The 27,270-nt window shown below is 42.2% G+C and overlaps 1 protein-coding gene across 1 annotated transcript in view; it reads right to left on the bottom strand.

Moving 5' to 3' along the window:
- LOC311504940 (uncharacterized protein) overlaps nucleotides 1-27,101 on the bottom strand; it is a 37,223-nt gene extending 10,122 nt beyond the window's left edge. Inside the window, exons 1-20 of the mRNA XM_084568294.1 lie at nucleotides 27,058-27,101; nucleotides 25,034-25,142; nucleotides 24,891-24,944; nucleotides 24,716-24,796; nucleotides 24,386-24,474; nucleotides 24,257-24,293; nucleotides 24,069-24,175; nucleotides 20,762-23,248; nucleotides 20,506-20,570; nucleotides 19,045-19,180; nucleotides 18,039-18,090; nucleotides 14,757-14,860; nucleotides 13,975-14,165; nucleotides 13,797-13,884; nucleotides 10,450-10,527; nucleotides 10,239-10,279; nucleotides 9,626-9,709; nucleotides 7,096-7,153; nucleotides 4,357-4,430; nucleotides 3,826-3,886 (exon numbers count right to left, since the gene is read on the bottom strand). Coding sequence (XP_084424420.1) covers nucleotides 3,826-3,886; nucleotides 4,357-4,430; nucleotides 7,096-7,153; nucleotides 9,626-9,709; nucleotides 10,239-10,279; nucleotides 10,450-10,527; nucleotides 13,797-13,884; nucleotides 13,975-14,165; nucleotides 14,757-14,860; nucleotides 18,039-18,090; nucleotides 19,045-19,180; nucleotides 20,506-20,570; nucleotides 20,762-23,248; nucleotides 24,069-24,175; nucleotides 24,257-24,293; nucleotides 24,386-24,474; nucleotides 24,716-24,796; nucleotides 24,891-24,944; nucleotides 25,034-25,107 — 3,961 coding nt within the window. The 5' untranslated portion in view covers nucleotides 25,108-25,142; nucleotides 27,058-27,101. The remainder of the gene's footprint in view (nucleotides 1-3,825; nucleotides 3,887-4,356; nucleotides 4,431-7,095; nucleotides 7,154-9,625; nucleotides 9,710-10,238; nucleotides 10,280-10,449; nucleotides 10,528-13,796; nucleotides 13,885-13,974; nucleotides 14,166-14,756; nucleotides 14,861-18,038; nucleotides 18,091-19,044; nucleotides 19,181-20,505; nucleotides 20,571-20,761; nucleotides 23,249-24,068; nucleotides 24,176-24,256; nucleotides 24,294-24,385; nucleotides 24,475-24,715; nucleotides 24,797-24,890; nucleotides 24,945-25,033; nucleotides 25,143-27,057) is intronic.
- Between the last annotated feature and the right edge of the window lie 169 nt (nucleotides 27,102-27,270).

The raw sequence follows: 27,270 nt of genomic DNA, 5'->3' as shown, positions 1-27,270 counted from the left end.
TCAGATCAGCATCAATAAAGTCATCAGAAGATGGTTCCACAGAGATCATTGGGCCTCAGCAACAGGTCACTACTGTGCTGGTCACTGTTCCTGATGATCAATTTCCAGAGCCCACCGCTGTGGTGCTCATAGACCCTGAAGACAAACCAGCCCAAGACTTTGAAACCTCCTCTCTGGACAGCACTGCTCAGCCTGAGGTTGAAGAAGTCCAGGGTCTGGAAGAAAGACCTGCTCCGGCCACACGTCCAAAGTCGAAGAAGAAATTGTCTCTGAAAGGAGTGAGTACTGCATTTAGTGGCTTCTTTGTGAAACCACCTGCTGTTACCCCTGCCCGCATCTCACCAGAGGCCACCACCATGGAGATCCCTGTGCCTCAACACCAGTTACCAGAAGACAAACCAGCCCAAGACTTTGAGCAGCTGGAAGGCTCCTCTCTGAACAGAGTAGTTGAGGACAGCACTGCTCAGTCTGAGGTTGAAGAAGTCCAGGATCTGGAGGAGACACCTGATCCAGCCACAAGTCCAAAAAGGAGATCTTTTCTGAAAAGACTGTGGTCCGCATTTAAAGGCTTGTTTACGAAACGACGCGTTGGAGTGGCATCAACTCAATCACCAGACGTTACCCCTGCCCGCATCTCACCAGAGACCGGCACCGTGGAGGTCACTGAACGACAGCAGTCATCCAAAGACAAACCAGCCCAAGGCATTGAGCAGATGGAAGCATCCTCTCTGGAGATTATGGTCGTGGAGGATGAAAATCTGAGTCTGACAAGAACTGGAGAAGAAGACAAACTTGATGAGACCTTGAGAGATGGTCAAGAAAGGTGCAAACTGCAGGTCAATGTTTTTGTTGAGAGCCTAATTTCACGGGCCTTTGCAAAAGCAAAGATGAAATACGATATGGACGAGTTTGAGGACATACGCAACAGGCTGTTCAACAAAATCTGGGATGAAATCAAGCGAGACAATGTTAACATACCCCAGGAACGGTTTAGGAACCTCCACAAGGCTGTCTGGAAGGACCTCTGCAAAAAGTGGGAATCTGAAGACAATGTCGTGATTTTCATGGATATTGGCCGACCACTGATTGACAGAGTGATCGTGGCTTCTTTCCAAGAACATCTGAGGAAACCTACCAGGAAGCTCTTCGGCCGTTCAGTTAACATCAGTCCCATGTAAATCATGGGAATACCTTCTGTTCTATTGGCAAGACACAGACCAGTGGAGCAGGGGTTCTCTTAAAGGGGAACTACTGTTTTTACAACCTGGACCTTATTTCTAGCATATATTAAACGATCGTATTTTATGCTAGAAATTAGGTCCAGGATGTAAAGAACAGTAGTTCCCCTTTAATGTGAGGTCAGTTTTAGAGTTCAAAGACCTCACTGGACAGTAGTACAACCTGACAGCTACAAGACGAGGGTTTGATTCCCTGTCTTCAGCTTTTGTCAGCTTGTGCTGCTGTCTACTTTAGTGCGGAGGGTTTTCCCCGGGTACTCCGGTTCCCTCATTTTTTAATTTTATTTCCTTGTATTCTGTTTTATTAAATGTCTGAGTTTACGCTCTCGGTCACAGACCAGTGGAGCAGGGGTTATCTTAAAGGGGAACTACTGTTTTTACAACCTGGATCTTATTTCTCGCATATATTAAACGATCGTATTTTATGCTAGAAATTAGGTCCAGGATGTAAAGAACAGTAGTTCCCCTTTAATGTGAGGTCAGTTTTAGAGTTCTAAGACTCACCTCACTGGACAGCAGTACAACCTGACAGCTACAAGACGAGGGTTTGATTCCCTGTCCTCAGCTTTTGTCAGCTTGTGCTGCTGTCTACTTTGGTGCGGAGGGTTTTCCCCGGGTACTCCGGTTCCCTCATTTTTCATTTTATTTCCTTTTATTCTGTTTCAATAAATTTCATCAGAAAATAACATTTGAGTTCCTCCTTGTCTCTTCTTTTTTTTTTTTTTGTCAAATCAACAGTTCAACTAAATTTCTTGTGTTTCGTTGCGTACTTTTAGGGGTTTAGTTTTTCTTTCTACCAAATTAAAAACCTATGCATAGAAACTAAAGATGGTTGCATGGCTCAGTTGTATTACACAATAGACTCTTTTATGTCCTACGTCACGTTATCAACATGTCATCTTCATGTGTTGTCAGGAGTAAGGTTAATAGCTCCAAACTGAATTTTATCTTATGGGGGTGGCCCGGGAGTCATTGACAGACCAGCCCACTTCATGCTAGTGCTAGTCAAAAAACTGCATTTGATGTTGTTTTGGACCATAATCATATAGTAATCATTAACCTGAACTTAAGTAGCCCAGTGGTTTTCAAAGTGGGGGGCCGCCAGGGGGCACTAGGGGGGCCTCACATAATTGGAGGGAAGATTAAAAAAAAATTGCAAAAATAAAAAAAACCTAATGTAATTATTTTTAATCATTATTTTAAAATATAATCTAATTTTTTTAAATCATTATCATAAAATGTATATTATTATATATGATATATTATTACTAAAATTATTAATAATATATCATATTGAAATGTTATTTGACATGCTCATCTTTTTGGCTGCCTGCCAGTCAAAACATCGTTCATGACCTCATAATCTGTGTAGACCTGGCGGTTTGCGCCATTTATCAAGTTGCTTTGCTCCACTAGCTGCCGCAAAATGGAAAAGGTTTTTGAGAAGAAAGAGACCGAAGGAACAGAACAACAGCCATGCTGTGGAGGACACTGCTGCAAAAAAACCTAAGAACTCCTGGCCAACTAAAATCAGGAAATATGTGGCAGTATTTATGCTAAACAAATGTAATAGTATTGAATATTGAATAAAAGTAAGAAAAAACTGTCTAAAAGTTGATGTTTCTTTACATATTTTGTAGCGTCTGTGGGTTTGCAAAGGGAGTCCTCGGCCAGAAGCTAATGCTGTTTGGGGGGCCTTGGCATGGAAAAGTTTGGGAACCCCTACACTAAAATATTTATAGCAGTATAGTGATTTTACAGCATGTAGTGATTTTAATGCAAACAGGTCATTGATACAATAAAATTTGGCCGACCAATTTGCCAGGCTGTTAGAACTGAATGACACTGATTGACAGTCAGTAATTTTCTTACTTGTTGCTGCAACTTCCTCGAGGGATTTTTTTTTTATCCCTAAGCTTTTCAGCACCACCTTTACGTTTTTGGGCTTGTTTTTTATGCTCCATCTGCCCAGAGAATGCTGGCTCTCAATCCACCAAAGCTGTCTTGCACCGTCGGCGCAGTGTGATTGACAAGTGACAGCTGCAACAGCCTGAGGAAATGGGTGGGACTTACCCACATGGACGAAATGTGATTGGCTATCAGCATAGGCAGTGATACGTGAACACAGGTATAGCCTATCACAACAATAGCCGACCCAGTCCCCCAGCAGACCACAACGATGTTGGTCGTTGCGATAGACTTTTTCCCCCCTTTCTTTTTCTTTTTCTCATGGACCCGCCCACCGGCTCACCGGGGAAATCCCCGGTGTCCCCGTAAACCAGTCCACCCTTGAATGTCACTAATAAAAACAGTAGAAAATAATGAAATCTATATTCTTGACCTGAATACGTATGCTGAGAACAGACAGCTCATGTGCTACATTTTCCACACACTTGATGAACCGCTGCTAGTTTGCTGCAACGACCCACTGGACTCCTCACCTGTCTTCTAGGAGGCGTCCATGTTGTTATTGTCACGTGATCAGTGACTAGTCGACTTGATGCTTAAAGCGCAATACAATGTGTGCAGATGTGTGTGAAGGAGATGACGTTTACGTGAGAAGTTTAAATGTTATTTTCAGACTCACTGCTGTAGGCGGAAGTCGATGACTCAGATCGCGGCTGTACAATGATCAGCTGATGGGACTTCTGTGCAAAGATAAAAATAATAATTTAACAGTACAACATAAACAAGTGGAACATATAAACTTATAAAAGGTCAAATTAAGAGAAAGTTTTCAGCCTTGCCTGTCTGTTAAATCTAATTGACAAGCTGCGGCGGTTACTTCATCAGGGATAATCGCTATTTTTTTCTTTTATATATATATATATTTTCCATTTCAACCACACAGCATTAATGTGCCATTTTCAAATTTAAAATCAAACCCAGAAGTCAAATAAACTATTACGGCATGAAAGCTGCTTTGTCCCAGAACTGAGGACTCCACTTTACTGACAGCCACCTTGTCGCTTTGATTTGCTTGATTTATATGGAATATTGCAATAGGTGATTTGGAACCATTAAAAATGAAACATCACAGACATGAATGAACAAGCCGACAGGCCTCCTTAAGTTTTGGTTGTCAACTTTAAAATCTTCGTTGAGTTTATCAACTTACCTGTCTACCGTCGAGGAGAAGTGGATCTTTAACCACGGCTGCTCCACAGAGCTCCACCATCCACTCCATTTCATCTGAAATAAACACAAACACACACAAAATGTTGACGGTAAACAGGGAGCTTTTTTTTGGGGGGGGGCAACTCTGATAAATTATCAGCAGTTGCACCATTTTTTTTTAATATATTTTTTTTCTGCTTTCATCGGTTTTAACCCTGAGGGGTGTACACTGCTCCGACTTCCTTTGATCAGAGAGATGGAAAACAGGTCAATACTTGGGTCTCCGCTTAAAGAAATATGCACATTTTGCTCAATTAGCCAACACACATTTAACTTGGATTAGAAAAATTGTGTTTATATTCCAGCATATCTAAAGGAGATACCAAACACGGCTTCAAAAAAATAAAAGGGAAAAGCAGCAGCAGCATCCCTTGTTTGGAACGTTTGGATATCAGTAAAACCTCTTTGAACTGGCTGCAAATAACCTTATCATGCATCAGACTGGAAACTTAAATACTGAATGAAATTCTGTTGGGCTGAAGACCTCCATTCTCATGTTTGTGTTATATATATATATATATATATATATATATAAAAAAAAATCTTTAAACTACTCACACTAGCTAGCAGCAGATGTCAACCCATTAGCAAAGCTTCATCGATCCAGCAGGCAGCGGAGGGAGGATGCTGCAGGAGCACTTTAAAAGCCCCAGGAAGAAGGAAACCAAAGAATGCTGTCTTCAGGGTTTTTAAGCAATGTGTCCCCTGAGACCTTCACCCATGATCTATCTCTCCATTCAACCATGTTGGAAAGAGTAAAGCCAAAACAAAGGGGCAATTCATGCTCCTTTTAACCTTGAGGACTGAAGTTCATGCAAACTGAACTGTAGGATCGTTGCATTGTTGGAAAAGCTCGTTTCCACTTTCTTTTCAGAAATGATGTCCAGGCAGCTAACTGACTCCATGGCAGCCGCTGTGCAATGTGACAACACCACTCCAAAAACACCTCAGACGGCTCCTTAGTCCGTATTCAATCCACCCACATGCTGGAATCACTTGTCATTGTTCTCCCGCGCCAAAATGACGGGGGTTAAAAACAGCACAGGATTCAAGCTATTCTTGGTGTCAGTCAAGAATCTGCATGAGCTGCTTCAACCATCCTTCTTTTTACCGACATTTTTTTTCTCAGATTGAAAAAGACGAAGAAGATGAAAACTGAGTTCTGCTAAATTTAATTTGAAAAACACTTTTCATTCATTTAGATGCAAAATTGTCAAAAATACATTTGCAGGAACAACAATAATGTGAAGAAGAAGAAGCAGAAGAGAAGGAGAAGATGGAGGAGGAGGAGAGGAAAGAGAGAGAAGATGAAGGAGAAGATGGAGGAGGAGAAAGAATAGAAGTGGGCCACTTGTGACCACATTCTTTCAGCGGTGTGGACACACAACGTGTCCCATTGATGGACGGCCTTCTCAGCTGACGTCCTCTGCTTAAGGGAAGATTTGTCTTATTCATTTCTTGAGCTACAATAATTTCATAGATCGCTTAGAAAATATTTGAGCACTTCAAAGGATCACAAAACTAAAAGTTGTCTTGGCCCTGAGCCAGCAGCTCACACAGGCTCTGTTAGGAATGATGGACGGCAAAAGTACCGCAAGTGTACTCACTGTATTCATTAGTAGAGAGAGCACTTTAATATCCTGTGCCCCTGTAGCTGTTAAGAAACTAAACTAATAAAACATTATTAAGAAGATTAAATTATCAAATTAAATTGTTAAATACGAGTCGACTGTGTGTAATTCTGACATTAAAACTGTTTTGTGTTCAACTGGCCACGTGTTCAGGCAAATTAGTGTGAAATTAAATAAATAAGTTTAATGTTTGTGCTTTCAGGCTTTATACTTTGCGATATAGTGGTCCGTGGTTTTAAGACAGCAGAATATTTTACCCAAAAGACGTAGGTGTTTATTTGCACACAGGGAGCGGAGCTGAGATCCACTAGATGTGAAGGTTAATATCAAATGAGATCAGGGGACTTACTCCCTTCTGCACCAGCCTGAGATAATAACATCTAGTTCTGCTTATTTAATAACCAAATGAATGAAACTGAAATATATTAAAAATCAATATTTATAACAGTATTAATGGTAACGAAACTGGCAAAAATCCAAAGGCAGAGAAGCCACTACTCAGTAATATCCCGGTGCACTTTGCATGTTGAATTTCAGCCTTTACTCTCCAACAGTGCAAACAGTTTTTCTATAGCTTGTGTGGAAGAACCATAGACTGTATATAAATATGGACAACACGTCTCCACTTCCTTGCATTGGTCAATCTGACGCTATTATCAAAGGAATACGGGTAGCGCCATCTTGCGACTTTTGAGCCAGAGTCTGCACCGGAGCCACGATATCAATGTCCCGCCCACACTCTCGTTTTCATTTAATTAATACTACGCTCTACGCTCAAATAGCACTAAACTAACTAACTAAAACAAAAACACTTTGAGTATGCATCATTATATTATATTAACTACCTAAAATGACAGAAACCATTCTTGAAAAAATTTATTTGACGTGTATTTTAGTCGCATCCACTAACACGGAGGAGGTGGAGCTTATGACCTATACTGCAGCCAGCCACCAGGGAGAGCTCTACTTGCTTTGGCTTCACTTTTGAGGAGCTCTTCTGCCGTACATCTTTATATACAGTCTCTGGGTAAGAACAAGCTGAGGTTTACCTGTAGCCATGTCTGTGAAAGGCCCCTGGAAGCAGATCGTGTATCCTCTCATGAGCAGCTGAAGACAAAACAACGAGAAGCAAGAACAAAATTATTTATAGCACATTCAGACAATGTTACAGTACAGTACGAGAGAGCAGCCATTACTGAGATTACCATTACAGCCGAGTGTGTTTCTGAACTCTTCACCTGTGCACAGCACTGGTGAAACACTACTCCAAGCATATCCTGCAATTTACAACAGGTATTCCTCACTTACTGTGTGAAATAAAGCCTCTAGACCTTGTTCTTTTATCTTTTTTTTTTTCCTCTCTCGCTCTCGCTGTAATACTGTAAATTCAGGGATGAGTGGAAGAGAAAGGAGCAAAGAGAGCCACCTTCACCGAGGTAATATCCCGCTTAAAGCACGCAAAGAAATACGACCGGCCCAACCCCAGGGACACGTCGTTTTATTGCACTCAGGGTCAATAAGCTTGCTGGAAATAGGAATGTGAAACTGCAGAGTAGAAATGTGCAACTCAAGTCTCTCATACAGGTGGATGGAAGCGTTGGGAAGATAAACGTCTGAGCGACTGGAGAAAGGAATCCTAATTTCTCACACCTCTCCGTACGTCCATAATGATCATTAGCCAGAGGGGCTTGGCGAGATGAAAAACAGTTTCTGTTACAGATTTTTAATTAAGACAACACCTAATGTCCTTCAAGAGGTATTAGAGTGTGATGGCATGCACGGACACACACTCAAGAGTTTCTTTGACTGATTTCCTAAGCATCAGCAGTCTGGTGGCAGACTCCCTGCCTCTCCATTTCATCTGTTAGTCCGTTTGTCACACTGGTGCAGGTGACAGAATGTGAATATGAACGGGACAATCTGTCCGGCTCCATCGGAGTGCCAGCACTATGCCGAGGCCACTTAAATAAGCCTGAAATTACTAGCTAATTCAATTAGCAGGGGGGGTTCTTCAAAGGCGGCGATACGGCCAACATGACATCTAGCCATTTCTAATTTTCCCCCTCAGTGGCAGCAGAACCGGTTCTGCTGGCCTTACACCAAGAGGAAAATTACAATTAGCTTTCCACAACGGAGCCCGAGCTAAGAGGCTGGTGCAATAGGAGGAAACAAGTTCAAGGGCCGTTTGTAATTGAGACATTTTATTTGATTTTCTTCACAGATTTAGACTTGCCTTTGTCGTCAAATATTGTGCCTTTCGCAAACAACAGGGGACGGAAGTTAACGAGACGATTTATTTTTAAACGTCTGCAGTCAGGTTTTTTGAAGGGCAGGTGTCAAACGTGGTCTAATCTGGGCCGCAGCATGAATTTGCAAAGACTTAAATTGGAATTTCTCAATAAAAGTAACTGCTATTCCTATTTCTTTTGTAAAAAGATAGTCTTGAAATCAAATTGGGCTGTATGAGGCCCCCTGATGTAGAGTTAGTGAATGCTTTGTGCCTCTCCAAAAGATGTATAATTCACAGTATCGAGGGGGTTGATAATCTGATCAGGTTAAGGCACTGGAGGGCCAAAGAGTAAATGAAATGGAAAGAAAGAAGCATTTATATGATGGAAAAATAGAGAGGTCCCTCCAGACGAGCTATTGTATACAGCTCTATTTTTGCCTCAGTTTGCTATTAAATGATTCTTTCATACACAGAAGCAATGTCCTTGAAGTCGAAGTGTAGAGTAGCCTGAGCACCATGTTATTGCTTTTCTTTTCTCCACTATTTCCAATGCAATAAAGGCAAAATGCCTGGAATCGGCAATAAAAAGCACTTTTTAAATGTATGATTCAAACAGACTAAGAGTTGGATCTGCCTACGAGCCAGGTGCCTGTGTAGTTGATGCTAACATTCAGTATTTTGTGTAGTTTTTCTGATCTGGTCTTAACAAATGCTGGTGCCAACACCAATTAAATTGAGCCTTGAGTACGGTATCTCTTCAGTCGCACTATGTGTCTAGTGTAGTCTACAATTATTTACTCAGCTACACCTGGTTGCCATCAGCAAAAAACACGAGTGCCTCTGGGTCAGGACTAACCCTCCATCCGACCATGCAATTTCATTGTACAATGCTGTGTAATGACAAATTTACCTTTACTTTTACCTTTAACATTGCCTGCCCAAATGGTGATGAGCTAGTTGCTAAATTCGTAACAAAGCTGGAACGAATGCCAGGTCCAAGAGTCACAGCCTTGTGCTGTTCTTCATGTTTTTTTGAGTTGTTCCTAAAGTGTTTTTGTGTGTGTCCTGCTGGGGATGGCTGCTGCCATCAAGGAGTGTCATTGCTATGGGGTGGGGGTGCCTGGTCTGGTCTAGGTGGGTGCTACATGTCTAAGTAACATCCACACCAATGAATGCCAGGTCCAGAAGTTTCCCAGCAGAACATTGAGTTGTCACAAGATGGTTTAAATGTCATTCACTTCTCCTGTCAGTGGTTTTAATGTTATGGCTGATTGGTGTACGCCTCCGCTGTAGCTTAAACCTTTACAAGCTATTTAGATCAAGTAAGCGCTGCATAATCGTATACTCACATTGTTGTCGGCGGTGGTACGAGCCCTTGAAGGGCCCTGGTGGTTGGGCCCATTCACCACATCCCCTCTCACCTCAAATGGACTCTGTTGATAAAACAAAGCAAAATGACTTCATGACTAAATGAACCTCAATCACAATGTCGCAAAAATCTTCACGTTGCTACTTCAGGAAGTTGAGCAAGTTTCTAAAATAAACAGACATCCTGTTAAGTTTATTTATTTTTTTCCCCCAAAAGCCTCAGCTATGCTCTTAAGAGTAAACCCAACATTCTTCAATTTGACAGTGTTCATATTTTAATTTTACAAAGTGCATTTCTACATACACTACAAGATGCACGAAAATGCTCACAAACTTGCCAGGATGACAGAGGAATGGCTTTAAATTAATGGGAAGCCAAAACAAATCCGGGCATTCCGGCGGCATATCAAAGAACCAGAGAAGCAGGGACCGCTAAAGCAAATGGAAGACAAATAATTCATGGACGTATCGCGCAAAAACTGCAACGGGAGATTCATCATGCAGCCTTAATTCAACGTCAAGACGCATGCAGGGGGATGTAACTGGAAATCACCAAGCGCGCAAATACTAAGGAGCGTCAGAGGGAGAGCGTACCTCATCTAAGAGTTTCCTTTGTTTGAAGCACTCAGAAATCCCTGCGGAGAAGAAATAAGAACAAAAACATTATTGTCAAGAGCACAAACACTACTCCGGCGGTGACTTCGTTATGTAACGCTGCTTTTAATTCCAGCCTATCCCATACGTTTGGAGTAATTGTTCTAAACTCATCAAGTCGACAAAGGAGATAAGTCGTCGTTGTACGTACACTGGAAGCTCACCACCCACTTCCTGCCAGCGATGCCCAGGAAGTATTTCAGTGTGCGCTCACATACCAGTTGTTCATCTGGCAGAGGAAAGAAAACACAAGATGCAGAAGAGTCAACGTACGCCGCTGAACACATTTAGATTTTAGTAAAATATAAATGCTATAAATAAATTAGTTAATGCAAAACATTTATTTGTGATGTGACAGCGATTATATCATTGCCACGCAACATTTTGTGCTTGATCTGATGAGAGGAGCAGAAGGAAAAACGAGCAAGTGGAATTAATTTGAGTAACTCTGACAAGGGCCAAACTGCATCTCCACCAAACTGCAGTTCTTCTGGGTTGTTCCCGTTTTGCAGTGGTTGGTCAATACTTATCAAAAGTGGTCCAAAGAAAGGAAAAGCAGTGAGCCAGCAAGGCAGGGACATTTGCCACCAAGGCTCAGTGATGCACATGGGCTGACCCCAATCCAACAGACAAGCTACTGTAGCTCAAATGTCTAAAAAAGAATCTATGCTGGTTCTGACGGAAGGGAGTCTCAAAACACAGCAGATTCACGGTTTGTTTTGTACGATGCTGTATAGCTGCAAACAAGTCAGGGTGCCCATGTTGACCTCTGTCCACAGCTGACAGCTCCTACAATGCATGCGAGTGTCAGAACTGGACCACATAGCAATGGAAGAAAATGGCCTGGTCTGATGAATCACAGGGAACACATGGACTATAGGAAGAAGTGAAACCGGCAGAGGCAGCGTGATGCTCTGGGCAATGTTCTGCAGGGAAACGCTGGGTCCTGCCATCCATATGGTTGTTACTTTGACATGTACTACCTACCTAAGCCTTGCTGTAGACCATGTACGCCCTTTCATGGAAAAAGTATTCCCTGACAAACCAAAACTGGTTCAGGAATAGTTGAAGGAACACAGACGAGCTCAAGATGTTGACTTGGAATATGAGGTTTCGTCACTTGCACAAACTGGCGCGCAACTCAGCCGCTGGAGAGAATGCGGAGAAATCTTTGCTGATCACGGATACATTTTCTGATCATGTCCATTTATTCTGATTTTTTTGGAAAAGGTGACCACAGTTATTTAAAAAAAACTACAACTTTGGTTTAGTGCAACATTCATATCTACAATATCTTGGACAAATAGTACAGAGGAAACTTATCTCTTAAAGATTTTCTTTGCAGCATCGCAAAAACCATTTGTTTTTACAAGAACTGTCCCACTACTGATCTTTTTATTAATATTGTCAATTCTGGAACAAATGACCTACTCCACATGCTTAAAAAAAGAAATTGGGGAAAAATACTGGAACAAAACGGTTTATTCAGTCAGCTGACACATGTTGATTAATGTTTGTACTTTGTGCAGTCCTTTATTTTCTTTGGAATTTTCAACATTGATTGATGGATCATCCTGTGACCTCTGTTCTGTTTGGTTTGTATTTTTTTTAATATATTTTTTATTTTGCACAAAGTGAAAAGGTCTACAAATAATGAAAAAAAAAAAATGTTGGCTTCCAAATTTCCCAAATCAATCACACATCTGTGGGATGTGCTGGACAAACAACTCCAGTCCACGGAGGCCTCACCTCCCAACCCGCAGGATTTAAAGGATCTAATGCCAACATCCTGGTCCCAGATACCTCAGCACATCTTTAAAGGTCTAGTGGGAGTCCTTGCCTTGGCTGGTCAGGTAGGTGGTCATAATGTTATGGCTGATCAGTGTACAATCTTAAGGATCCCTGAAGACTTTTACTAAGTGACTCTTTAACAAAGTAGCGGCAGTCCGGATGAGACAGGTCACATTGGAAATAAAAGACTTGGCATGGCAGCATTTACTTCACAGACAGAGTCGTTATGTGGACAAACAGCCTCTTAGAGACAAAGCTGAAAGCTTTAATGTGAAGCAAAATAAAACACAATATATATACGGCCAGAACTACGGCCCACTCTTCCCAGAAATGACTTCTTCTTCTTTTTCTTTTTTCTTTTAACTATGTTATTGTCTTTGGTAAATAAATTTTAATTACTTAGGTAAATCCTGAAGGTAACGTATTATAAAAGAACGAAATGATGTTTCACACCAGCAACTTTTACAGCAGCAGTGTACTGTGTTTTTAATTATAGCTGTTAGATAAACGGCAAAGTCTTGAAATATGTTTAATAAAAAATCTGTTAATTTTAAAAGATTTAATTGGTGACTTTTAACTGTAGTCAATTTAGGATTCGTACTGACTTTTTACAGTAATAAAAATCCAAAACAGTTGTGACTCATCAGTGAATGGACATGGGCCTTCTGAGGGTGTCCTGTGGTGTCTAGTGGGGGCCTTCGAGGGGAGGGGCCTCTGTGGATCATCCCACAGATACTTGATCAGTTTGGGATCTAGTGAATTTGGAAGCCAGGTCAACACCTTGTGCTGTTCTTCATGGTTTTTTTTAGTTGTTCCTAAAGTGTTTTTGTGAGTGCATCCCGCTGGGGATGGCTGCTGCCATCAAGAAGTGTCATTGCTATGGGGTGGGGGTGCCTGGTCTGGTCGAGGTGGGTGCTACATGTCTAAGTAACGTCCACACCAATGAATGCCAGGTCCAAAAGTTTCCCAGCAGAACATTGAATTGTCACAAGATGGTCGATGTTATTTACTTCTCCTGTCAGTGGTTTTAATGTTGTGGCTAATCAAAAAGCATCACAAAACTGTACTTTTATTTGACAGTTAGTTACACTGTAAACAAACAAACAGGCTTCGCTGTATTTCCTGTTAAATCAAACTATTTGGTCTTGGCCCATTAAAGTTTATATTCCAGCCAAGAGTCATGAAGCTGTTGTTGATGTGACTCAAGGAAAAAACATTTTGTATGATCTGAAATTATTTTCTGCTAATGGTCCTAATGGGAGACCTCCTCCTCCTCCTCCTCCTTTCCAAACTTTCACCATAAAGATCAATACTCCCAGCATTTGCTGTTTTCTTGGTTGCCCGGGAAACAGCTGCCATTAGAAAAAGGCTTCTTGAACAGTGACAGTTAATATGGTGCTTTGGAGACAGCGAGCTTTGAAATTAAAAATAATCTATCAGAGAGGGTAATTAGCAACAAGCGGCTGAATGGAGGAGAGAGAGTGTGGGCGGGAGAGAAACAAAGAGCTTATCTCTCCGAGGAGTCCTTTAAATGACGCACCAAATACGCCGTAACTACATGTAGAGAGAAAAATGTACTTCTGGAAAATGCAAATGTTCTCGAGACAATATTAAAAAAACAAAAACAAAAGCAGAGTCAAGCGTAACTTTCTCTGCTGTGTGTGAAGTTTGATTAAAAGTTCCACACATCAACTCAACATAACTTACCTGTGTGCATGATGATGTGAGTTACCTCTGCTGTCACCTTGGAAACGACACGGGCGCCAACTCTCTTGGCAAACTTCTTCACCATTATCTGTTGGCAGCAACAACATCTGATTAGTTTGAGCGTTTTATTGAACGACGGCGCTCGATAAAACACTTTTACTGACTGACAACGGGGCACCTGTTCACTGGGGCCTAATCCAGACGAGACTAGCACCAGTTTAGGTTTATGCCGCTCTTCCGGGGGAGTGTTATTTTCTTTGTCTTCTTGCCCATCTGATCGGGACCCGCAGGTCTTCAGTGTTCTGGTTGCCGGAGGTGCATTTGAAGTTTCTTTTACGATCAACTCTGTGTGTGTGGAGTGCTGCTCCGCTGCAGAGAGAACAAAACAAACAGACACACAACAGAATCAGCAGCAGTTTTATAGACCTTAATCTGACCAGACACACTCCCCTTTAAAAAGACAAAACTAGTCTTTCACATAGAGCTGAACCTTTTATTGACTACAACAGACAAACTTAGTGAAACTAAAAGTATGGCCACGTCAATCACCGATCAGGCATAACATTATGACCACCTTCCTAATATTGTGTCAGTATCTCTTGTGGTGACTCATCAGAGAATGGACATGGGCCTTCTGAGGGTGTCGTGTGGTGTCTGGGAACACAATGTTGTTAGTGGGGGGGTATTTGTTGTTTTGTTTACAGCCCGTGACAGGGCTCCAACTAGCGCTAACAGTGCAGGACACACTGGAAAAACTAGGGTCACTGACGCTCACTGAAGGCCTGACACTAGAAAATAGGTGAAGGTCGGCTTGGTGTGTTGCAGCCTGAAGAAATCATAAAATAAAAAAAAGAGAGTGATTAAAAATCAGTGTCTTTCTCTGGGATTGTAATTAAGCTTGTACATGTTTACCCCCTTTATTCCTCACATTCTTTCCAACTTTCCGACCGAACCTCTTACCCGTCTCTGTCACGCTGCCATGCTTCGACGGGCACAGCTCGGTCGCCTGTTTGCCATCAGACGGTCGTGTGTTTGGTTCTCGTCCCGCATCTGGAACATCTTTCCTGTAAACGAGACCTGCATGTAAACTTGTGTAAAACACTGTGGTACATATCCCAGCTGTGGATGTGTCCCAACCGGATCTGCAAGATGAGTGTAGAATTAAACTGATTAGTTGTGTTTATGCGAAAGTCTCCACGCCCCCTTAATTTGGGTTTTTGTATTTGTTTGTCTACGTGTCAGATGAACGCTGCAGTCCATTTGATACAGTCTTCCACTCTCAGAATAATCTCTCGCCGTGACCCACAGACCCACAGACCCACAGACCCCAGCAGATACTCTGATGCACCGACAGGCCTCTCTGTAGCTTGACTTTTCCATTCGAAAACATTTCACTGATTGACTTGTCTGTAAATTATTGGACACTATCCCTGCGATTATGAGACAACAAAGCGAGGTATTGTCCTATAATTGCAGAGATTATGTATTTTAGTCTGCACATGAGTATCAGCAATTTAAAAGTAATTCAGAGTAACTGTTTTCTTACAGATCAGATACGCTGGAGAAAACAGAGAACATCGTTCTGACGCTTTAAGTGTACAACATTGGATCAGAGCTTAGGCTGAAAGTAAAATCCAAATTCTTGTTATCAATAGATTACAAGCTACACCGATCAGCCACAACATCATGACCACTGACAGGAAAAGTGAGGAATGTCAAGTATCTGTGGGATGATCCACAGAGGCCCCTCCCCTCAAAGGCCCCACTAGACTCCACAGGACACCCTCAGAAGGCCCATGTCCATTCTCTGATGACTGTTTTGGAGGCACAAGGGAGACCTGCACAATATTCGGAAGGCGGTTTTAATGTTGTGGCTGATCGGTGTATGTTCTTACTAATATGAGTAAGGGGTTTGGAAGTTCTCCTTCTTGGCAGCGTGCCTGCATTTATATCACATTTACTGAAGTGATAACAGCTCACTGTAAACTTATACTCCAGGGCTGGCGATTCTTTCCAATTTCACTATTGCACTCATGGAGTAAGTGCTTTTAAATCTGGATTGTATATAACTAAGCTCCTCTGCGTTTTCATCCGCCATCTCTTTCCATTCCTCTCTCTCTCTATCTTGCCCGGAGGACGGCACTTAGAACCCCGCGAGGCGAGAGGCTGGTGGGGGCGGAGGTTAGTCAGGCGGGAGAGATAAATTACTGTGGCAACAGAAGTTCCCCTCTAAGTGCTCCAAATGACATATAAGATGCAGTCGGTAATGACTTTTTTATTCTCCACAACAGAAGCAGATTCTGGGTTCATTAGTGAGATTATCCGCCTGTCCTCATGAGATGCATCACCCTCGGAGAACAAGCCTACGAAGACACACACACACGTGCTCGCTAACTTTCTCCTTCAGTTACAGACCGAAGTAGACCAATTACACGCCACTTGCTTCAGTTATTGTGTCGCTTAATATTGAAGTATATGTTCATTTAAAAATGCATAGAGAAATGCAGCAACCTGAATATTTGATTACATTTGTTATTGAAGTTTGATTTCAAAGTTTGTCACATGACTTGATGCTTCATGGCGACGTCCTGACAGCTGATAGCAGCCCCAGAGCAAACACTAAGGAGACAGTGGCACGGAAAACATCCCTTTTAACAGGAAAAACTCCCTCGAGAAGAACCGTAAGCTCATGCGAAGCGGGGGGGACATTAGCTTGATGCCAGCAGGGTAAAGACAGCAGCAGGAGGAATGAGATAAACACACATCTGACTAAAGCGCACATGTAGAAACTAAGACAAATAATAAAAATACTAAATAAAACTGAAGGGAGGGACCTCTGTGGATCATCCCACAGATACTTGATCAGTTTGGGATCTAGTGAATTTGGAGGCCAGGTCAACACCTTGTGCTGTTCTTCGTTTCTTTTTTTTTTTTTTTTAGTTGTTCCTAAAGCGTTTTTGTGTGTGTGTCTGTGTCAGGCTGCATCCTGCTGGGGACGGCTGTCCTGATGGGTGGGGGTGTCTGGTCTGGTCTAGGTGGGTGCTACATGTCTAAGTAACATCCACACCAATGAATGCCAGGTCCAAAAGTTTCCCAGAATATTGAATTGTCACAAGATGGTCGATGTTATTCACTTCTCCCGTCTGTGGTTTTAATGTTGTGGCTGATTGGTGCAACTTCTCCTCAGGAAACGTCCTGGTGGGTTTGTCCCATCATGTCCATTTTAGTTTGTTTTATGTTTATTTACTTGGCTAGAGAAGATCAATAATACTAATATCTGTCTGTTAAATTTGAAGCTCCAGTCAGAAGCTGGTCAGTTTAGATGAAGCAGCTTCAACAACAATCCTGCATCTTTTCCCGACTTTTAACTCTGAAGTTAAATGTACTTTTGCTTGCTGACAATTACAACAAATGCAAAACCGACGACTGGAACAAGAGCAAAAGATCTCTAGTCGCATGCTGGCAAATCCCATCCGATCGTTTTTAATTACCGCGTTATCTGACGGGTGACTTCAGAGGGATGCCAGCGTCAAGAATTTCCTCTCTGCAGGAATGCGAGCAGTTAGCATGCAGAACTGGTTTTTAACAGTCCACTTCCTGAGAATCTTCTCTCCGCGATATTATCAGCTGCTTTAATAGTTTCCTGCAAGCAGCGACTTAATGTCGGCCGGCTCTCGTGCCGTCATGTCAGACGCGACCTACAGCAGCCACATTTATTTGTGGTGCGATGACGCCTGTGGTTTTCAGTGAGACAATGAGAATAAATAAAGAAGCTAATCTATAATAAACACTATATTATTTAGCTAAAGAAATTGTCGGTTGATGTTTATAACAACGATTCCAAACGCATTCATAGTCAACAATTACCCCCTTCACACAAATTAATTAATAATTTATGAGTATAATATAATTGATTATGTTGTATTTTTATATATTACTTATACAGTCTGTTTACATTCTCCACGGATATTTTGGATAGTCATAACATTTATGGCATGGTAACTTGTATATACTCTGTATTTTGTATCTTGTTCTGTTCCTGTTTTGTTTTTTTTGCACCTTAAATGTCTGTACTTGCACATTAAGCTGCTCACTGTGCCTTAAATTGCCCCCCGGGGACAAATAAAGTTTTCTGAATCTGAATCTGAATAAAATAAAATATTAATTATGTTTGTCTTTCATCAGGAAGGAGTAAAAATGTAAAACAAAACAGAGATTTTTATGTGTATGTGCTTTACTCACCTGTTTGCACCTTGGTCTGGATCCTGCTCACACGTGAGGGGAGCGTCTGGGTCTGTGGACGTGAGATCAACGCCACATTAACTTTATTTCATAACGCACGTCTTGACTTGTCACAGTAGGGGAAAGTAAAGGTTTATGACTGATGGCTGGATTCCACAAAGTGAAGGTCTTGCTTCTGTGTCTGCTGGTTTATTGTCATGGCTTCATGGGACACTTAACATTTAAGAGCGGTTTATACCTCTGTGGGACATAGAGGGGGTTCATTCTTGTTTCTACTTCCTGCTTCACTTTCAACAATGGGCGACTGAAACGTTTGCCGAAATTTCGCCAAAGACGAGTCACACAAATGTTTGCATCTCCAAACCTCCTCAGTTTCCTCGATGTGTTCCATCTTTATTGATCCAAAACAATCAATTCGAAAACTGTGGAGATGGAGAAGCAGCAGGAAATACTGAAGCGGAAACACGCTGCTACCAAGAAGACCAATCACAGCTCTTGTGATCTGCGTCGCCATCACGCGTAGTTACATTTCTGGGAAGGTGCACGTGAGGCTACAACGTTAAGGTCTTCGAATTGAAGCCTAAACCGCCTATAAGGCCCCATGTGCTTTCCCTACAGTGACAAGTCAAAATGTTTAGTGTGAAAAAGCTCTATACTTGTACAAACTCAGGGGAAAAAAATGAGAATAGTTTAACTGAATCTAAAGAAAGGGCAAACTTTTATGTCCAATGCCACTAACGCCTCATTAATAATTCATTTGCCAGTTATTTCCCCCCCCCCATCGATTGTTTTGTCCTTTAAAATAAGGGAAAAATCCAAGTTGGTGTGTTCACCAAAGCTCAAAGATATTCAATTTAATATCAAAAGAAAGTAATGAAATCAGCAAATATTCACATTTGAGACCCGAGAGTCTGTGAATTTGTGATGTTTTAAATATTAATTTATCTTTATTTAATGGATTTCTTTTTCCCGACTATAAAAAGAAAAAAGTAAATGATCTGCTTACCCGTGGCTTTGCAGCCCTGATGCGTCTCCGAGGGGGCTTCTTTAGGAGGACTGCCCTCTTTCTCTTGAAGCACCTCTGACACCAGAGCCATCAGCTTCTCCAGCCTCACCAGCTCCTTCTTCATCTCTATCTTTTGCTAAAAAAAGACGACGGAGGGAAAATATAGCAGCTTACAATTACGAATGAGTCACACATTTTAATAAAGTACAGAAAGGGGGGATTAAGCCGCAATGCAACATTTACTGCAATAAAAGGGAAACATGCTGGCTGCATAACTGCGTGTCTTGCACTTGTCAGTCAGTGAGGAGGGACACACACTCGGCTTGACAACAGAAGAAAAGCGACACCAGCATTTTCCACAGAAGCTGGTTTAAAAAACAAGTTTCTAACTGTGTTTTGCTTCACTACACTGATGCTTTCATTATTTTAATTTCCTCCTGTTTAGGTTGAGTTTAAGTGCATCGATTATGTATGCAGGCGCACGGGCTCTGCACCCTCAGCTGTGTTTAATCCCCCGTCTGAACCTCGGGGCCACGGAACATGAACTCCGCAGTCAAACACAGTCGCCAGATAAAAGTGAGAGCGCAGGAAGATGGATGAGGCAGAAAACAAGAATCATCTCCTAGGCGGAATTTCGCCCAACGTAAATGAAATGCAATTTGAAAAGCTGCTGAGGGGAGCATTTTTCACTGAGCGAGGTAGTCCGTCATCCGAGGGGGGGCGGACAGTGCGGTTTGGGGAAAATGTGGTGGCTGCCCTCTACGGGTCGAGATGCAACGGTGCATCACTGGAAGCACAATGTTCACGCTGAACAAGCAGAAAGATTCTGATGTTTGAGTTAATGGGAAATCTGACTCTGACACGGATCAAATTTCGCTCATGCACGATCAGGCATAACATTATGACTAATATTGTGTAGGTCTCCTTTGTGGTGACTCATCAGAGAATGGACATGGGCCTTCTGAGGGTGTCCTGTGGTGTCTGACAACAGAATGTTTGAGGGGAGGGGCCTCTGTGGATCATCCCACAGATACTTGATCAGTTTGGGATCTAGTGAATTTGGAGGCCAGGTCAACACCTTGTGCTGTTCTTCATGTTTTTTTTCTGAGTTGTTCCTAAAGTGTTTTTGTGTGTGTGTCTGTGTCAGGCTGCATCCTGCTGGGGATGGCTGCTGCCATCAAGGAGTGTCATTGCTATGGGGTGGGGGGTGTCTGGTCTGGTCTAGGTGGGTGCTACATGTCTAAGTAGCATCCACACCAATGAATGAATGCCTGGTCCAAAAGTTTCCCAGCAGAACATTGAATTTTCACAAGTTATTTATTTCTCCTGTCAGTGGTTTTAATGTTATGGCTGATTGCATTGTTGAACTAGATGTTATGCAAAAAAATAGGACTGCAAGGGGTGCATTCATGGTACCCCATAAAAAAAAAAAAAAAAAAAGAAGTAGAGGATTGTATTTACCTGAGTAACAAGGACTTCGCTTGAGAACTGGGACGATTCCAAGGCGTCATTTGCTGGAACATCACCTGCAGAGAGGACATTCCAGATATTAGGTTTTTATTACAACCCAAAGGTATTCTTGCAGCAGCAAACACAAAAACAAGCACACATTGTTTAGATTAGTAACAAAAGAGACTACAGTCTATCTATTACAGGTTGCTTCAGTGGAAAGAACTAAACCTGTAAAAAACTATTGAGTTACTCAGGATCAACTTACATTCCTCTGGCGTGCCGAACAAGTCCACAGAAGCTTGGCTGGGACTAATACAGTCAGGGCTCGGACTTTCAGGTGGTTCCGCTGCATCAGCTGTAACACATGCACCCTCACATTTGTCAGATTCGCCGGGGTCTCCGCGGCCCTGAGTGACTGCAGACGGACGAGCCGACGATCCAAAGATTTCAGCCAAAGTCGGCAGCTCCTCTTTGGATCCGCTGCAGTCGGAGTCGGGTGAAGACTCCAGCTTCTGGGTTCTTCTCTTCTTCCTCGGGTTGATCTCGATGGAGGAGAGGATGCTGGCCTCACCACTGCCATGGCTGTTTGTCTTTGCTTCGTGACCACTTGGAGCTAGCAGGCCATCGGGGGTTAGAGAAGACTCTGTGATCATGATGTGTTCAGCTGTGTTGACTCCGCTGGCGTCCTTTCCGGTGCAATCAAGCTGATTTTCTTCTACCTGAGAGCACTCTGGGGCTTCGTTTAGTCTGTCGTTTTCAACGGCTATGAAGCGGATCCCAGAATCTACTACTTGAGGGATTACAGAAACAGGAGGACTTTCCACTTTGCATTCGGACACTTTGTTTGGACTGAGCACACTGCTAAGGCTATTCCTGAAGACGCCAGTACTGTTCTGACTCGGAGGGGTGGTAGCGGGAATCAATGCGTCCACCACCACTCGATCTGGTTTCTCCAAAACTGTTGTCTGGATGGGGGAGTTGGAAGGAGAGATCGCATCACCAGAAGAAACCTTCTTTGCTGACGACTCAACACCTGAAGAGTCACAATCGTTCTCCTCTGCTTCAATGATGTGGACGTCGTCTTTGTCTGAACGACGGGCCCTTTTCGCATCTGCACTGCCGAGATGGAAAGACTTCCTTTTAGTGGCTCTGAAGCTCCTGAGTAGTTGCTCCGTGTCCAGCTCACCGTCATCCTCCTCGTTTTCCATCGCAGTAGATTTATTCTCGGAGACTGAGGGTTCCAGCTGAATGTTGTTTGAGAGGTGATTTACTGGCTTGTCACTTTCAAGTGTTGGACCCACAACACCTGGACTCGTAGAGGCGCAACAAAGAGGACTAGTTTCAGGCACAGTTTTACCGCTCGGCACTTCTACAATTGACTCTTCCACAGCTTCTGTTGGTTTTTCATCGGCTGTTTTTTCACCTGACTTTTCAATTCCTATGTCCAGATCGTATACACATCCATTTCTTTTAGCTTCCTTTGTAATGTTGTCATTTTTAGGGGGCTTCGCATTAGCCAACGTTTCACTAGTATTTTCAGGTTCCTTTGCAACACCCCTGTCCTTTCCAGTTTTTTTTGATTGCAAGTTTGTTTTCTTCTGGAGCTCCTCGGCTTTCTCAGGAAATAGCTTAACTCTCTTACTTCTCCTGGTGGTCCTTGTGACAAGTGGTTCCTGATCCTCGCTGCTGGGGTAAGTCTCGATTTGCACTTGAACTTCTTCTGATCTCGTTCTAGTTTCGGGACCGGCTTCTCCGCTTTGAACTCCGACCAGAACAAGGGGCTTCGCCGCTCGGGCAGGTTTGCCTTTTTCTGACTTTGCGTTTCTACCTTTCCTCTTGTCAGTTTTCGTTTGCGCCATACCTTCTGATTCCTTCTGTGCAGCAGCTTGCTCTTTCAAATCACAGTCAACCTGCTGCGGAGCGTTGCGTGTCCTTTTCTTGGTTTTGGTTTGCTGTTTGTTGCTCAACTCTTCTACATTTGTGCCTGTACCAGATTCCTCCCTGACCTCCATCTGTTTTGCTTCTTTAAAAATATCACTGCTGGTGTCATTTCTTTCTTCCGTCGTTTTTTGTTTCTCTTCCTTTGTGTGGCTTTCAGCAGAGGTGAGATGGTTGTCAGTCATTATTCTGGTGGCATCTTCATGTGTCTGTGTTTCTGGGGCAGTTGTTGGTTTGACAAAGACATTAAGCGGAGGAGAGACTGTCCTGTTCCCTCGTCTCTTGTAGACGGCTCCAAACACCTGCTCTTCAAGAGCTTTAACGCGATCTTCCCTTTTAAACGTGGGACCACTATCGCGTCGCTTGATATCTATTGTCGAAGCAGAAGAACAGCTGTCAGAGTCATCTTTGTCATCGTCTGGTTTCTCTAACTCGAGACTTCCCTCAGTCGGGACTTTCATGAGCCACTCAGCCACTTTCTCTAGACTTTTCTTCTTTTTCTGCTCAAGGATCTTGTCCGAGTCCACGTCCTTTTTCTGCTTCTGCCTTGAGGATTTTCTCAAAGGCTGGGGTTCAGTCTCGTCTGGAGTTGTTGACGGGCAGGCATCCTCCAATTTGCCACGTCTCCTTTTGGGTTTAGCTTTGCGCGCTGGTTTAGCTTCCGTTTGCACCGGTTCCAAGTTATCTGTAGGGCTGTTTGTTTTTTTGTCAGAAGTTGGTGGGGCGTCACCGAGTCCGCTGTCCAGGCCTTCTTTTTCTGTTGTCAAAGAAACTGAATCTTCAAGGCCCATGAGTCTCGCGAATCCATTCTGGGCTATTAAGCAGGAGGATGAGAAAATACAAAATAATAAAACTTCTGGAAGGCAACACACTTTCAGAACAAGTGATCTACTACTCTACTATAGTGCCCTGGGTGATTTAAGTGATTGAAAATGTTTTCTTGTCTTTCATGAAGAATCTTGGTCAGGAAACTTTATTTTATAGCTAAACTAACATTAGGGGTGTAACGATACACCAACCCCATGATTCGGTTCGGTTCCCTACATGGTTGGGGTTCAAGGCAAGGCCTCACCAATGCAAAGACAACTAGATTCATTTATTCATTCATTCATTCATTCATCTTCTATACCCGTTTAGTCCTGTTAAGGGTCACGGGGGTCTGCTGGAGCCTATCCCAGCTGTCATCGGGCGAGAGGCAGGGGTACAGTCCATCGCAGGGCCTAGATTCATTTAACTTTACCTTAATTAACATTGCCTATATTGCTCATTATGCAATACTACTGTAAAAAGATGTCTGCTTTGTAAATCTGAGTAAGGAAATAATTCTAACACAGAATAATGCAAATTTCTTTTTAAAATCGCGGTATGCAATGGGAGAATCGTGCTTCATAGTGTGCGCCAGGTATTGTGGTTTTTCGGTTGGCTTTGAATATCGTCACACCCATAAGTATCATAAAGCAGGACAGCAATTTTGTCCTTCATAGCTGCAGATTTACACTTTTAAATCGACTGTCTATTACTATTAGACGGACTATTTTTCGATGCAAATAACCCTCAGAGGTCCTATTTATTCTTAAGTGGCAGCTAATTTGTGGTAATGAGATGAAGGGCCGTGCAAGAACTCAAGATTTTACCTGCTATAGTTGAGGAAGGGGAACGGGGAAGATCGTCGTGATCTGTAATTTCCACATTTTCCGCAAGTATGTTATGAGAATCTTCAGTCGTTTCAGCATCTGTGACACTAGGTGGAGGAATTACATTATACTGTTAGACTGAATGAGTAAACTGATAAAGGTTACTGCTAAAGGTTAATATTTCTTACCTTGAGTTTATTTTATGCTGAGACAATCCAGTGAAGTCTGAAAAACGTGAAAAAATGTGATGTTATTAGGAAAAGCAATGCAAGTCAGCTCGATAAGGTCATCTGAAGAAGGTTGTGGTGAAATCTTACAGTTTGTGCCGGTGTCACGTTCATAAGCTTGAATCATGTCCTGCAGTCCTGCCACAAGTCTCTGAAACCCGGGGCTCTCCTGCAAGCTCCTGTTCACGTGTTAAAGTATTATAATGTAGATATTAATAACGATGAGCTTTCAGTTTCTCCACCAAGATCGTACACGTATCACTCTCTTTATTTAACACCTAACCCTAACACCAAACCTCCTTCTCTCACTACTAAAGCTTGTGCATGTTGACACAACTCTATTCTTTCCTTTTGTGTTACGGTTGTCCCTGTGCGACGTCTTTTTGAACCCACTGTCTTACTCATTTTATAGATATTTACCTTTTGGTTATGTTCGATTTACACACGGGACAGCTGGCCTTGTTCTGTTTGGAGCTGTCCAAAAGCTTCGTCAAACAAAATCTGGTAGAACAGGAAAAGAAGCGTAGTATTTATGAGTGTATGATGAAAGTTAGTAAAACAGAAGTAGATCTTAGTGGACAGGATATATCCTTACTTGCAAAATTGGTGGTCACACTTTGTAGATACTGGCGTAGTCATTAAATCCAAGCTACAGGCAAAAAAAGTGCAGTAAGTAAATGACAATCTTAATAAAGCATACTATAGAGGGAGCGGATGTTTTATTAATCGTTAACTCACCATATGGGACACTGCAGAGTCTCCCAAAGAACGGAGATCCCCTTTTTGACATCTGTGGCCTTTGGGGTCTTCATGATGATTTTTTTTTAAAGAGCTACAAATGAAAAATCTGAACACACAAAGATACTGTAAAGAAACAACAAAACTGATGACTTATGTTGAACAAAACAACACAGAGTGCGTTTTACGGGTACGGTTAGCAACACAATATTATTCCACTCCTCGATTTGTCCATTTTCATCTGCTTATCTGAAGTCGTGTCGTGGTGGCAACAGATTAAGCAGGGATGTCCAGACATTTCTCTACACAGAAAAACACTTCTTGTTCCTCATGAGAAATCCCGAAATGTTCACAGGTCGTTTGGGGTGTACACTCACTCGAAAAGTTTTGATTATGTTAAGTTTAAGAAAGGTGATAACTTAATGTATGATCAATTTGGAGGATGTAGTCTGAAAACAAAAATGTTTCTGTTATACAGCCAAGCACACTGGCTCCAATGGGGCTGTTAAAAACAAGTGTCGGTACGACGCAATACAATTCAACAGAACTACAAACCACAGCCTCCAAAATGAAAACACAGGTGAATCAACAGCTCTCTCAGTTATTTTAAACAAATGCTGTTTTAAACCATATCCTTTATGAAGTAAAGAGTTAGTGCAGGACGGTTTCGTTGGACCACCTTTAGCTTTGATTACAGCACACATTCTTTGTGGCATTGTTTCCATAAGCTTCTGCAATGTCACCAGATTTATTTCCACCCAGTGTTGCATTAATTTTTCACCAAGATCTCGTAGTGATGATGGGAGAGTCTGACCACTGCACAAAGCTCCTTAGATGTTTTCTCTGCTTGATGCATGCCAATGATTTGACCCTTCTCAAACAGACTAACATCTTTTCCACGACCACAGGATGTGTCTTTAGACACGGTTGTTTAAGAAATGAGAAGCTACTCATTGCATCAGTTGGGGCAGTAATTATCCAAAAGGAAACTCATACCTATTTGCTTAGTTAAATCCAGGCGGCGACTTTTCTTTTGCCCAGGCAGTGTATAAGAATGCATTTCTTTTCACTAGTGCACCTAATGAAACGGCAAATGAGTGTTTGTAATCCCTCTGGCAAAGTCTGGCTCTATCCCAGGGATCCTCTCCCAGCCAGCAACAACTCAGAGGATGAGAAGAGGAGGCAACAGGATTAGATGCCAGAGCAGATGAAAATAGATGAATGGATGGACGAGACACAGCAGCATTGATTAAATGTGGGAACATATATATTACACTTTATATTACAAGATAAAAGGATTATTTACTTCTTACACAAACTGACAACTCTTGCGACACTTTCCATTTTCAGATACTGAACTTAAAGTGTTAGTTGTAGATCTAAACACATGGACAGACACTGAAATTCTAATATATTCATAATAGATTGTGTCTTTTTTTGCCATAGTGACTGACTGACAATTCATGTTATTAACAGTAAAGTTTTGACAACAGTGTGGTCTCTGTATTCCTATCCTGACACGTATCTGAACAACTTACCAAGACAACTAAAGTATACTTAGTGTATCTAACTACACATGCTCCTAAACAACAGCATATACTGAGAAAAACAATCTACTTGCTGTGATGTGTTCAATAGAAACTGAGCCTTTTCCAACTAAGTTTCACTGCGGTTTATTTACAAACACACAAACTTTAGCTAATGTTAAAGCACCTTAACGTTGCAAGCAGCGAACATGTGGTGAAACATAACACTTAGTCATAAACACTCTATTCATTGTAAAACACAAATTAATGGTGACCTATATAGGAGGCAGCTCCGTTTGATAACAGTTAAAAGCTAAACATCCACATGGCTAGCAGCTGCTAAACCTTGTTTTTAGGACGTTAACTTGTAAAACCTCTTCTGACACGTCTGATATTAAAACAATCGACGACAACACGTCTACAGAGAGTCATCTAATAAGAGGGAGCGGAACGGACAACTGTCAAACAGTGAAAAAATAATAATATTTGGAAATTTACCTTCTTTTCTATCGGTTTGTTGGTGTCAACATTGTAATCAGTGGCTTCAGTTTTCCCGCAACTATCGTCTTCTTCTGCTGTGGATGAACGGCGCTGGTGTCACAGCGCCCCCCAGCTGGTCAGGAAGGGGAACTACACACACGGACGTCTCAACCATAGGAGGCTAATTAGTTATTAATTTATATATTTATTTATTAAAATACGAGTAAATTA

This window comes from Chelon labrosus (genome assembly GCF_963514085.1).
Source record: "Chelon labrosus genome assembly, chromosome: 19".
NCBI lineage: Eukaryota > Metazoa > Chordata > Actinopteri > Mugiliformes > Mugilidae > Chelon > Chelon labrosus.
Note: the sequence above shows the minus strand (reverse complement) of the source record. Positions and strands in the feature narration are given on the sequence as shown.